The 14,209-nt window shown below is 48.3% G+C and overlaps 1 protein-coding gene across 1 annotated transcript; it reads left to right on the top strand.

The window, feature by feature from the left end:
- The first annotated feature begins 8,636 nt into the window (after window positions 1–8,636).
- Window positions 8,637–13,297, top strand: LOC140116847 (olfactory receptor 52E8-like). Its single transcript, XM_072133285.1, has 2 exons — window positions 8,637–8,695; window positions 12,289–13,297. The coding sequence occupies exons 1-2, from the start codon at window positions 8,637–8,639 to the stop codon at window positions 13,295–13,297; spliced, it is 1,068 nt and encodes a 355-aa protein (XP_071989386.1).
- Window positions 13,298–14,209: the final 912 nt, after the last annotated feature.

The raw sequence follows: 14,209 nt of genomic DNA on the forward strand, positions 1-14,209 counted from the left end.
GGAGCTGTCCTGTCACCGCGGCTGATCCTGAGTGAGTACCGCTGGGGAAGTTAAAGGGGGGTAGAGATTGTTTCCGACGCTAGGTTATTGGCTCACCTCCCAGGGAATAGTGACTGTGTCTTAAAGTGCCCACGTCCCATTCTAGCCATCGCCCATAGCAACGGACATTGTGTAACCCTACAGACTTCCCTCAGCTAGGCCAGTCATGTCCGCCCAGGACGAAGATACGGGACTGGCGCAAGTCCCGTCCCCTGGTCCCTCCTCAGGGTACCGGAGCATGTTAAGTCCTCCAGAGAGTCCCTTCAGCCCTGCTACAGCTAGTGTCCCTGGGACTCCCACCATGATGTCTCTGACTATGCCCTACTATCTGGGGGCCCCCTGGTTACCCTACTACGAGGGAGAATCACATACTCTCCCTGAATTCAGGGACAAGTTGTTAGCCACCTTCGCCTTGCTCCCATTCACAGAGGAACAGAAAGTGGGCATCCTCATCGGGCAGTTGAAAGGACCCGCTCTCCGGGAAGTCAAGTCTTGGCCCCGAGAACAGTGTCAGAATGTGGTCCAAATTCTTGATAGGCTACGCAACACCTTTGACAAGTGTACCGTCTCCGAGTTGAAGCAGAAATTCTTCGGGAAAAGACAGAAGCCCCAAGAGTCCCTCCGAGACTTTGCCCTCTCCCTACAGGAGACATGGAAGGCCATCACCTGCCTTGAGCCCAAAGACGCTGAAACCTCTGATCAAACCTTAAGGGAACAATTTATTAATGGACTTGTTGATAGAAATCAAAGGTGTCAACTAAAGATCATCTCTTCTCAACATGCCCAGGCCTCTTTCCTGGAGTTTAAGGAAATTGCCATTGACATATTAGGAGACCGACCACCTACTGGGCCGCAGAAAGAGCCCGAGTCCGTGGAAATGGAGGAATCTGCTCTAGCTTGCTATCCAACGCAGTCGACATCACCTACTCCTGCGGCTACGGAAGTTGCTGACTTAGCAGGACAGGTCTCTAATCTGGCGGACACCCTGCATAAAATCCTCGATCGGTTGACCCAGGTGGAAGTAACTGTCTCCGCTATGAGGAGGAAACCTCCAGAGAACCCGGTACGGTCAGCTACTCCTCGTGAATCTCCGACTAAGCAGCGCCCAAAAGAGGCGAAGTCGTTAAGCACCTGGAGTCAGAAGAAACCCCGCCAGCGGTGCAGCTACTGCCATAAATATGGGCATGAAGAGAATGATTGTCGTCAGTTAAACGACAAACCCTTGGAGCTAAGGGACGACCTCCAAGGGAAGAACTTGTAAGTCCCCGAGATGCCAACTGGATGCCCAGGTTCGTGGGGACTCGCCCCATGGTTCATGTAACCATCAATGGAGTTACCCTACCGGCCTTAATTGATACCGGATCTCAAGTGACCACCCTCCGGAGTGCTGCCTTCGAGAAGTGCCGAGGAAAAGCATCCTTAATCCAGCCTCCCAAGGCTTACTTGAACATTATTACTACGAACGGAAAACCCGTACCCATCCGCGGCTACTGGGAGCCCACGCTAACCATTGGAGACACTGAGTTAACCAGATAGGGCGTAGTGGTGACACGTGTGCCCGAAAACGGTAACTTCTCCCTGGTACTGGGTACCAATGTCCTCCGCAACTGCTACCCTGAAGTGCTGCAGGCTCTCCACGACTCCCTGCCAACAGTGCCCAACGGTTCCCGGAAGGTAATTCAAGAGACTATGCAGGTTCTAGCGGCGCAACAGAAGTTTGCTGGCCCTAATGGGGAAATCTGCAGAGCCCGGATCAAGGATCCCCAACCTGTCCGCCTTCAACCTGGGACTGAGACGTTAGTATGGTGTCGAGCCTGCATGGGCGTCCAAGGTCAAGACTACCAGGCGATAGTAGAACCTCTACCAGCTGATGAAGACCTGCCCATTCTAGCCGCCAGGAGCCTAGTCACTGTATCCCGAGGACAAGTACCCATTCGATTACTAAATGTGGGAGACTCCCCAGTGGATCTGAGAAAGTATCAAGCCGTAGCCACTCTCTTCAGTGTCCATCCTGAAGACTTGGTGGAAACCTCTCTGTCTGCCTCTCAACAGTTGGAAGTGAAGCAAGGTGCTGAAGATGAGCCTGCCGAGCAATCCTGGTGGCTTGAGCTCAATATTGGAGATGACGATTTTACTCCTGCAGACCAAGTACAAGGTGTCCTGGATGTCGTTATGAAGCATCAACAGGCCTTCAGCAAACACCCCCTGGATTTTGGGCAGACTACTCTGATCCAACACACCATCCCTACTGGCTCTCATCCTCCTATCAAGGAACGATATCGGCCCATACCTCCAGCCCGTTACCAAGAGGTGAAAAAGCTGGTACAAGAGATGAAGAAAGCCAACGTTATCCGGGAGAGTCACAGCCCATGGGCTGCCCCGCTGGTCCTTGTGAAGAAGAAGGATGGAACCCTTCGATTCTGTGTTGACTATAGGAAGATCAACAATATCACCCACAAGGACGCCTATCCTCTGCCTCGAATCGAGGAATCCCTCGCAGCCCTAGGGTCAGCTGCCTACTTCTCTACCCTGGACCTGACCAGTGGCTACTGGCAAGTGGCCATGGCGCCGGAAGACAGAGAGAAGACGGCTTTCACCACCCCCAATGGGCTTGTTCGAGTTCAACAACATGCCGTTTGGGCTATGCAACGCCCCAGGCACATTTCAACGGCTGATGGAGAGATGTTTGGGTCATCGCAACTTCGAGACCGTCCTGCTATATTTGGACGACATCATCATCTACTCCAAGACTTATGAAGACCACCTCCACCATCTGGCTGAAGTCTTCCAAATCCTGACCCAACATGGGTTGAAGGTCAAGCCATCCAAGTGCCACCTGCTACAGCCTAGCGTCAAGTACCTGGGACATGTGGTGAGCGCTCATGGAATTGAGCCAGATCCAGAGAAGATTGCAGCTGTCTACGATTGGCCTACCCCATCAACCGTACGGGACATCAAAAGCTTCCTGGGATTTGCCAGTTATTACAGGCGTTTCATCCCGAAGTTTGCCCAGCTGGCGGCTCCCCTGCAAGAGCTCCTAAGGGGCCTGCCAAAAGAGAGCCAACGTTCCCGAGTATCCATTGAGTGGACGGCCGAACGAGAAGCTGCCTTCCAGATGCTCAAGCAACGGCTGACTGAACCTCCGGTGTTGGGATATCCAGACTATAGTCTGCCTTTCACCCTATACACTGATGCCAGCAAGCAAGGTCTAGGGGCGGTATTATCCCAGCTCCAAAACGGAACTGAAAGGGTCATAGCCTACGCCAGCCGTTCCCTCCGAGAACCGGAGCAAAACGACCAGAACTATAGTTCCTTCAAGTTGGAGTTTCTGGCGTTAGTCTGGGCTGTGACCGAAAAGTTCAAGGACTACCTAGCTGCATCATCTTTCACTGTCTTCACAGACAATAATCCTTTGGCGCATCTGAACACCGCACGTCTTGGAGCACTGGAACAACGGTGGGCCTCCAGACTTGCCAATTTCAGCTTTACCATCAAGTACCGGGCTGGTAAGACCAATGACAACGCCGACGCTCTGTCCCGTCTCCCTGACCAGTGGGAGGGACCCTCCACGGATGCTCAGTGGGAAGATGTGGAGATGCCAGCGTTCTATGCCCGGTTTGTGCGTCAAGATGCCCAGAGAGTTTACTCCCTACCGACAGAGGCAGCGCCAGCTACTCCTCAAGAAGAGTCAGAGCCCCCTGCGGAAAAGGACCTCTGGATGAGTCTTCAGGCTGATAGCCGTGCCATAGGAGAAGTAATGGACTATCTCTCTAGTGGGCGAGTGCCTGAAAGAATCCGGCGCAGAAGAGCTGATGGAGAACTGTCTCAATTGTGGCGCCAGAGAAAGACTCTGAGCATGCACCAAGGTCTGCTCAAGAGAAGAACTCTGGACCCTATCACTTATGATCGGATATACCAGATTCTGATTCCCAGGAGGGACGCCAAGATAGTACTGGAAATGTACCATGACCAGTCTGGACACTTTGGCGCTCAGAAGACTGAAGCCACCCTCCGAAGGCGATTCTTCTGGGTCAACATGAAGTCCGACATTGAAGCCTGGTGTCGAGAATGCCCGGCCTGCGCCATCGCTCGAGGAGAGCGACACAACCAAAGGGCCCCTCTCCGTCCCATTGTGAGCCAACGGCCCTTGGAGATCCTGGCATTGGACCACGTGAAGTTGGAGCCCAGCAGATCCGGTCACAGTTATGCTCTTACGATCATCGACCACTATACCAAATTTGTGGTTGCAGTACCTGTCAGAGATCTGTCTGCAAGGACTACCGCAGCGGCCCTGTGGAAGAGCTTCATCCTCCCCTATGGCTGTCCGGACCAGATCCTTACAGACCAAGGAACAGCATTTGAGTCCCAAGTCTTCCAGGAGCTGTGCACCCTATATGGCTGCAAGAAGCTGAGGACCACAGCTTATCATCCCCAAGGCAACGGGCTGTGTGAAAAGATGAATCAGACTCTAATCAATATGCTGAGGACTCTGACCCCTGCAAAAAGGGCTGACTGGCCAAAACTGTTGCCCGAATTAGTGTACCTGTACAACAATACCACTCATTGCTCCACAGGGTACACCCCGTATTATCTGATGTTCGGGAGACACGGCCATCTCCCCGCTGATATGACCTGGGACATGGAGTCCCCTGATTCCCTGTCTTTACTCCCCCAGACTGACTGGGTTCACGAACACCAGAGGCGCCTGGCGGATGCCAGAGAAGTTGTGGATCTGCGGTTGGAAGAGGCCCGAGAGAAACAAAAAAGGGACTTTGATCGTAATGCCTGTGCTGAGCCTTTTGCCCCAGGAGATCGAGTGTGGCTGCGCAACAACCATCCTACCAGTAAGCTAGATGGGCGTTGGGAGCGTGAGCCATACCTAGTGAGGGACAGTCTCTCCCCTGAAGTCTACGAGATTTCAAGAGGAGACCGTCCACCACTCCGGGTACATAGGAACCGGCTGAAGAGATGTCTTCGTCCTTTTGCCCCTATGTCCACACCTCTCACCTCGACCCCCAACTTACAGACCTCCTTGTGTTCACCTACCCCCAGTTTCTTGGAACTTGTGACTGTGCCTCAATTCTGTTTTGTTTCCACTCCAGTAAGAGGTACCTCGGAGAGACCATCATCCCCACCGCAGTCTCCAATACTGCTGCCTGTGGAGGATGATCCGGCTCCAGTGTCTGCAACCCCTGAAGCATCAGAGGCAGCTGAGACTCCGACTCCAGCGCCTGAATCAGAGGACGACGATGAGGAGATTGTTATCTTCTCCAGGCCGGAACTTCGAAGGTCTCAAAGGGAGACAAAAGGTAAAGCTCCTGCGTACCTGCAGGAGTACCAGCTGGTGACACGCAGAAGCAGGAGGCAGGTACGTTTTTCTGACACCGAAGTACTTACCACCGAAGAAGATGCAGAGTAACCCCTGAAGGGCTGTAGCCCGCTTCAGGTACTGTACTATGTAAATATTTATTTCTGTCCTTACCCTGTAGAGCCAGAAACTGTCCTGAGACTCTTACCCTTATTTATCTCAGTCAAGAGATTATACACTGTCATGTGCTATGATAGCACCCCTTCCTCTGCCACAGCAGAGATATCTTCAAAGGACTCTGTCCCTCTCCAAATAGAGGAGACCCTTTGCTTCTTCATTGCACTTTTCCCCCACATCAAGGGCTGTACCCAGAAGATGGACTTTGTCAGTAGAGACCTTCTGAGAGACTTTTGCCAGATACTCCAGGGAAAAGTTGCTATGTCTATTGACTTATTATTTTGCACTTAATGCCTTCCTTTTTAGGTATGGACATTCTGCTTGCACTTTTTATGCCTTTTCTCTGCAGGAAAAGAGACATTTACTACCGTGCTACCCTGAGTAGCCTATCCACCTCTGTAACGTTATGTTATAAGATGTGTACCCATTGGGCTCCTAAGCCAATGTGATTTTGCTAACCTGTTGCACACTGTCATATCTGCCAGTAGTCTGCATTAACCCTTTCATAGGCTTTTCAGGTTGTAGTGTAGCTGTGTCGGACCGTCTTTCTATGTAAAACACTGACCGCTACCTGATCCCTCAAACTGAGGTTTGCACATGGGGGTAGTCCGTAAACTGCGGGTCTTTAGGGGACCGGGGGTGTTACACAGATAGCACCTGGATGCCACTCATACATGGGTAAGGTTGTCAGTCAGGAGGTACTTGTGTCGCATATGCTAACGCAATGCAGATAGACACCATATAATTGCCGCCAGGGAAGAAGCGTTGATCAAACAAATATACAGGCCTTGGTGCAAGGAGTGGATTACAGGACATGACACCACACCTTTCCTACTGTACAGTTCGGTTTAATGGCGTCAGCGACCAACTGTCATACAGCTCTTACATATTTTTGTCTTAGTCCGACACCAACCCAGGTGCCTGTCTCCAGGACCATGGGCGGTTTGTCCCTACACCTCACACAGCCTGCACTTCCCAGAAGTGCCCTTAGCCCCCTCTGTGCCCCAAAACAACTATAGTCGAGCCGAGGGCGGCTCTTTCAATTGCCCCCGGGGTATGCAACACCCTCGCCGATGCAATGGCGAGGTAGTGCTTGCGAATACGTCCCACCTGTAGGTAACACCACATTGCACTACATGGTCCTAATAGGATCAAAGGGGAAATTGCAGTGGTTAATCCTGCCTGGCAAGGCAGATGTTAATATGTGATGTAATTTCTATTATCCAATGATATGTGTTGCATCCTGTCTCTGTGCACTGAGAGGTAATTGGAGGAGCAGCCACCACCTGACCAAAGGGAGGTAATAAAACCCCCTAGCCTGGAATGTTCTAGAGGAGAAAGAGAGAAATCTCTCTCAGGAGAGAGACCGGTCCTAGTCAGGCCCTCTGGGTCTGCAGGACGTAAGCAGAGAGTAGTTAGCTGAGCAGCAGCTCAGAGACTCTAGCATACCAGACCAGTGCAGGAAGAGCCTAGCCCCTGCCTGAAGTGGAAGATTAGACTAGAGCTAGTGTAGTGAGGAAAAGGGGTATCATCCTACCTTCAAGGGTGATACCTGAAGAGATCCAGGACCGAGCTGAAGCTTCCTACCAGGACACAGCTGCCTCCCAGCCTGCCCTCCACATCCAGGCTGGTGAACTACATCCTGTGGCTCCCTCCAAATACCTCTCCAGTACTCCACCTGTTAAAGACACGTTTTCTGCAGTTCCTGCCGGTTGCAATAAACGAACTGTAAGTTGTTTTCTTCAACCTCTGTCTCCGTCTGGTCCCTGCTACTACAACTACCCTCATCACCGGCACCCTGTCCATCACCCAGAGACTCACACTCGGGACATTAAGGGGTTGCCCCAGGGAGATCCGCTATAGCAGCCGCTCCCTCATCTTTTCTTGCCAACACCACCCTGCTGGAGACCTGCCAGGCTGTAGGACAGCCCTCCGGTTCCCCTGTACCAAGCACCGTGACAATAGCGTGCTTAGGCCGCAACCGCCAGCCACTCCGGTACCGCGGGCCCCGGCTGTCTCCAGGCCTCCCCTTTAAGGCTAGGCCCCGGTGGGGGATGTTGCAGAAACTTCAGGGAAAACTTTGGAGAATACTGGTCTGGATTGTGCAACTTCTGCAGAGCAAATAAGCTATAATGTTTTGTCCTATGTAACGGCAGTGAATATTCTCTGTAGAATGCTACATCGCCAGATATTTCCATCATGTGTTTATAACGGCAGTGAATACTGTCTGAGTTACACAGTAGATATGCTACAGTCTGAAACAGTTTGCAAAAAATGTATTGTTATTATTTTAGAAATACGGGAAACTATGACCATCTAAGCGGCAAAAGTGGATTTTATACAATGTTTTTTACTTTTTAGCATGGTGCATAAGCTACACTACAACTACACTGTGGCTAAGCGAAAGGGTACAGTCAGACATATAGAAGTCCCAAGAACCCCCAGACGGAAGAAGAGGGGAAGGGTGAGCGCTGTTGTCTGTACTGAACTGAGTGTCTGCGGCATAAATCAGGGAAGATATAAGACATGCTCTATCCTTTGCGGAGCAGCATCCCGGCTTGTTCAATGTGTGGTGAGCACATTGGGGCAGATTTACTTACACGGTCCTTACCCCTTACTTACCCCGCTATGAACCACTTTTGAACCACTATGAGGCATCTGCAGCGACCATCTAACAATGAGTCACTTACTTGCAGTTTTATCCCAACACATTCACAAGTTTTTGCAAAACATTTTTTGCCCGGACCCATAAACTTTGCTTTGAAAATCATGTACCAGGCTGTGCGTCTCTTTGTAGGGTTTTGGGGAAATTCTGTAAAGTTTTGAACAATTTTATCAAAAGTGCATGCACCTTTTTGATACATGATGCACCTTTCCTTTCAGGACCAGAGATTTGCGTTATGTATCTGTTTGACTTTTACTCTTATAGAGCTGATTGGGCCTCATTATTATATTATTATTATACCAGGAGCTGTGGACTGGGATCAAGGAGCAGACAGATGGGTGGCTGCTGCCACTGAACCTCAAGCCCGACAAGATTATGTGTGATGACAACTAGAACCTTGTAGCTGCTTTGTGCCGAGCCGTGCATGTGCTGGACCTGGTGGTGCAAATGTTCCTGGACAACAACACCGACCAGACGGAAGAACTAATCACAGATCTTCTACTGAAGTAAGAACTCAGCACAGAGGTTGTCTCAGATTTCTTGAGGAACTAGGCACCGATCTTCTGTGGATGTAGTAAGTTGGCTGAACATTGTTCCAGACATCTTGAATAACTCGGCACAGATCTTCTATTATGCAATATCTTAGCAGGGAGGTTGTTCCAGATAGTTAATCACAGAACTAATCACAGATCTTCTGTTGATGTAGGAACTGAACAGGGAGAGACCGACATCTTGGAGAACTCTGGACGGATCTGTGGTTGGAGGATCTCCACAAAGAGATTGTTCCAGATAACTGGAAGAACTAATCACAGATCTTCTATTGAAGTAAGAACTCAGCACGGAGATTGTTATGTTGAAGAACCTTTTTGTCACTTCATAGATTGTAAGCTCTTGCGAGCAGGGACCTCACTCGTATTGTTTCATCTGACTGTGTTAGTACTTAGTTTGTATATGTTCCCCATGATCTGCTGTAACTTAATATTATTATGAGCTAGTTGTAGTAATGACATTGTCTGGATGTTTGGGATCACTCTCCTACTGTTTTTGATACTTCCTTTTTTACTTTGTGGCATTTGTTTTCGACCTGCCTAAATCTCACACCCCTGTCCTGATGAGATCTCTGGTGTCCTACGTGTCCCCTCGGCCTCGTCTACACGGAGTCGCCGTCCACACGGAGAAGACAGAAGTCAGGAAACATCACATCCCACAGGAGACGTCTCTGCTCACCAGTCACATATAAAATTGTTACGCTCAAGGTTTACATTAGTCATAAGAGTAACAGGATCCAACACTTGCCGGTAGGTCACTGGTAGGTAGGTCACTGGTAGGTAGGTTACACACAGATACAGGATACATTGTACATTCTTATTATATATGGAATTAGCAGATTATCATCATCTCTTCTTTTCTTCTACATTTTCCAAATGTTTTCTAAATTTCAACTTCCACAATTTGTTTTAAATTTTGAATGTAAATTTTTTTTTGCCTTTTTTTTATAAAAAGACTTTTTGTATTTTCCTGTGTTGGGGATTGATCTTTCTATATTAAAGGTGTGAAGTTCTGTTCTGAGAGTTAACATAAGATCCGCTTCAAATATACAAAAATCTACAAATCATCCTGCACCTCGTAGAGAGATCAGAGAAGTAATGGGGATCACATGTCACATCCAGAGTCAGCAGAACGGTCAGTACTGGGGTTCAGGATACAACATTAATGATGATAATGAGTAGAGATAATAGAAGAAATGATAGAAGAGATGAGGAGTCGCTGTCCACAGACCGGAGGAGGAGACACTGAAAGTGCGGTCAGAGAGATAGGAAGAAAACCAAGTCCTGACGAGGAGCTGGTGGTCCACAGTATCAAACACTGCCGAGAGATCCAGAGGAATGAGGAGCGAATAGTCACCTTTGGATTTAGCAGTGAGGAGATCATTGGGGACTTTAGTTTCAGTAGACAGAATAGAGCGGAAACCAGATTGTAGGGATTGAGGAGGGAGTAGGCTGAGAGATAGCGGGTTATAGAGAATAGATCAGGCGTTCCAGGAGTTTGGAAATGAAAGGGAAATTAGAAACTGGTCCGTAAATTTTAAGATGAAAAATCTGCTGAAGTTTGTGTTGAGACAATCCTCTGGGGCTGGAGGTGATGGCTCTCTTATTTAGGGCAGTTTTAGCACTGTAATTGTAATGATTAGTAACCAGGTGAGGGCAGGAGGAGATGGGGACATGGTTGACTACAGGGTTCCTGTAAGATAGGATCAATGGCACATTGGTTCCAGTGTGTGTGATAGGTGAAGGAGGTGCGATTGGCCCACATGGAGCAGGCCCCGAGGCTGCATGAGTGCTTGAGCTGTCCAACTCCAGGCCCCCCTGATAGAAGGGGCCCCAGAAAGCTGCCTCGTACAGAACAGCCTGTGCTCCTTCTGCTTTTCACTCCTGCAGCAGTCGGGTCCATGAGAAGAGATTGGGGCAGCAGAGTATGACAGGAGAGTCCACAGCTTCAGACTACTCACGAAGAGGAGGCAGAGCTCCGTGTGTCACCCTCTGCCCCCGTAGTCTATGCCTGACACTGACGTCAGTGACATTGTGTGTGAATAAATGAACATAAAGTACATGAAAGTGTCTGTGTGTGTACGAGTCTGGCAGTATAATGTGCATGCATATGACTGCATGTATGTATATGTGTGCATATGTGGCTGCATGTATGTATATGTGTGCATATGTGGCTGCATGTATGTATATGTGTGCATATGTGGCTGCATGTATGTATATGTGTGCATATGTGACTGCATGTATGTATATGTGTGCATATGTGACTGCATGTATGTATATGTGTGCATATGTGACTGCATGTATGTATATGTGTGCATATGTGGCTGCATGTATGTATATGTGTGCATATGTGGCAGCATGTATGTATATGTGTGCATATGTGACTGCATGTATGTATATGTGTGCATATGTGACTGCATGTATGTATATGTGTGCATATGTGGCTGCATGTATGTATATGTGTGCATATGTGACTGCATGTATGTATATGTGTGCATATGTGACTGCATGTATGTATATGTGTGCATATGTGACTGCATGTATGTATATGTGTGCACATGTGGCAGCATGTATGTATATGTGTGCATATGTGGCTGCATGTATGTATATGTGTGCATATGTGGCTGCATGTATGTATATGTGTGCATATGTGACTGTATGTATGTATATGTGTGCATATGTGACTGCATGTATGTATATGTGTGCATATGTGACTGCATGTATGTATATGTGTGCACATGTGGCAGCATGTATGTATATGTGTGCATATGTGGCTGCATGTATGTATATGTGTGCACATGTGGCTGCATGTATGTATATGTGTGCATATGTGACTGCATGTATGTATATGTGTGCATATGTGACTCCATGTATGTATATATGTACATATGTGGCTGCATGTATGTATATGTGTGCATATGTGACTCCATGTATGTATATATGTACATATGTGGCTGCATGTATGTATATGTGTGCACATGTGGTTGCATGTATGTATATGTGTGCATATGTGGCTGCATGTATGTATATGTGTGCACATGTGGTTGCATGTATGCATGTGTGATGCATAGCTATTCACACTACCGCACTAGACGCAAGCGCTCCCAGCATTGCTGGCCGCTTCTGTCAGGAACAAAAGACACTCACCGGGGAGACCAGGGGAAAGGTGAAGGGGTAGTAAATCTAATGGGGGCATTTAAGTTGGGGCAGAATGTAAGGTCCATGGCACATGAACATTGTTTTAGGATTTGTGTCCTGGTATTTTAAATGGACACACGACATGGGGGTCACGAATAGGTAAACAGGGGCCCAGAGTCCTCTATTTATGCCACTAGGTGGGTGGAAATTAATCTCAGTAAGAATTCCCTTCCTCCCACTTCCACAATTTTTAAGAGTCAGGGAAGAGTCCTCTTATCTTTTGGGGTGACTAAGATTCTGAAAAGGAAATATACACAATAATATTGTAATGTAGAAGGAGGCAAACTCATCGTCAGCTATAAATAATGGAGGCACAAGTAAGACGTCACATGGGCTCCTTCTTATCTTGACAGGTGGTTGGTTCCTTCTCTTGGTGTCCTGGTCATGGCTGAAGTCTTGAACAATTCCTTGGTTCACTACTATCAGGATTTCATCCTCTTGGGGTTCCCTGGTTTCCATGAATCCCGACGTCTCTTGTTCATCCCATTTTTCCTGGTCTATCTGGTGATTCTATTCGCCAACAGCGTTATCATCCATGTAGTGCGGACAGAGAGCTCCCTGCATGCTCCGATGTATGTCCTCATCTCCCTGCTGTCTGCTGTGAACATCTGCAGCACAACCACCATCATCCCACAGATGCTCCTTGGGCTCCTCCTCCACCAGATTCACATCTCGCTGGTTGGATGTTTAATCCAAATGTTCTTCATTTACTTCCACGTCTTAATGGACTGCAACATTCTGCTGATGATGGCACTGGACCGATATATCGCAATTTGTAAGCCGCTGCGGTACAGCAATATAATGACCAGGAAAAACCTGATCCTCCTGTTTATGGCATCCCTCGCACGCAGCGTTTTGTTTACAAGTCCCGTCATCTACCTTGCTTCGCGAGTACAGTTCTGCAAGTCAAATGTCCTTCACCATTTCGCCTGTGAGCACATGGCGTTGCTGAGCTTGGCTTGTGGGAACATCTCTAAAAATAAACTTGTAGGTCTGACCCTGCGAGTCTTATCCCTTCTTTTTGATATCAGCTTCCTCTCCATCTCATACACCTGTATCATGAGGGCAGCATTCACCATATCCGGGGCAACAAGACAAAAGACCCTCCACACATGCGGGACACACATCCTGGTCATCCTGATTGTCTTCTTCTTTAGGCTCACGTCATCCATTGTGTACAGAGTGTCTCGAACAGCGTCACAGGACACACACAATCTTATCACTGCCATCTACCTGCTTATTCCTGCCCTGATCAACCCCCTGATCTATGGTCTAAGGACCACGGAGATCAGACATCGGATACTAAAACTGTTTTGTTTTTATGATGGCATCAGGACAGCGCTGCCGCCAAAGCTGGAGTAGCAGCTAGAACATTTTGAAGGGTCGTGTAGCTCATGAATATACAAGGTAAGAGGAGACATCAGAGACACACGAGTTGTGAGATGGAAACTTCAGGGAAAACTTTGGAGAATACTGGTCTGGATTGTGCAACTTCTGCACAGCAAATAAGCTATAATGTTTTGTCCTATATAACGGCAGTGAATATTCTCTGTAGAATGCTACATCGCCAGATGTTTCCATCATGTGTTTATAACGGCAGTGAATACTGTCTGGGTTACACAGAAGATATGCTACAGTCTGAAAAAGTTAGCAAAAAATGTATTGTTATTATTTTTGAAATACGGGAAACTATGACAATCTATGCGGCAAAAGTGGATTTTATACAATGTTTTTTTTCTTTTTAGCATGGTGCATAAGCTACACTACAACTACACTGTGGCTAAGCGAAAGGGTACAGTCAGACATCCAGAAGTCCCAAGAACCCCCAGACGGAAGAAGAGGGGAAGGGTGAGCACTGCTCTCCGTAGTAAACTGAGCATCTGCGGTGTAAATCAGGGAAGATATAAGACATGCTCTATCCTTTAAGGAGCACCATCTCGGCTTGCTTACTGTGTGGTGAGCACATTGGGGCTCATTTACTTACCCGTTCCAGTCGCATTTGCGTTGTTCGACAAGGATTCGGGTCTACCAGGATTCGCTAAGGTCTGTGCGTCCGATATCCAGCAGGTGTCGCTGCTGCGCTGAGGTCCCCAGGAGTTCACCTTCTTCTTCCTGGTGCATGTGAGTGCAGATCTTGTGGCACAAAACGTTTATTAAATTCTGTGGTCTTTTGTAATCTGTCTGGTTCTCCGACGGCCACGCCCCCCGATTTCTGTCACGTGAAAGCCGGTGCCGATGCAGCAAAATCCTATCACGCACGCCAAAATCCCGAGG

Source organism: Engystomops pustulosus, chromosome 2 (assembly GCF_040894005.1).
Source record: "Engystomops pustulosus chromosome 2, aEngPut4.maternal, whole genome shotgun sequence".
Taxonomy (NCBI): Eukaryota; Metazoa; Chordata; class Amphibia; order Anura; family Leptodactylidae; genus Engystomops; species Engystomops pustulosus.

What these genes read in the sequence shown, in the direction of transcription:
- LOC140116847 (XM_072133285.1), top strand. Translation starts at nt 8,637, where the DNA reads ATGTTCCTGGACAACAACACCGACCAGACGGAAGAACTAATCACAGAT. An exon ending in ATCACAGATCTTCTACTGAA is followed by an intron (nt 8,696 to 12,288) that starts GTAAGAACTCAG and finishes TTATCTTGACAG; the next exon opens with GTGGTTGGTTCCTTCTCTTG.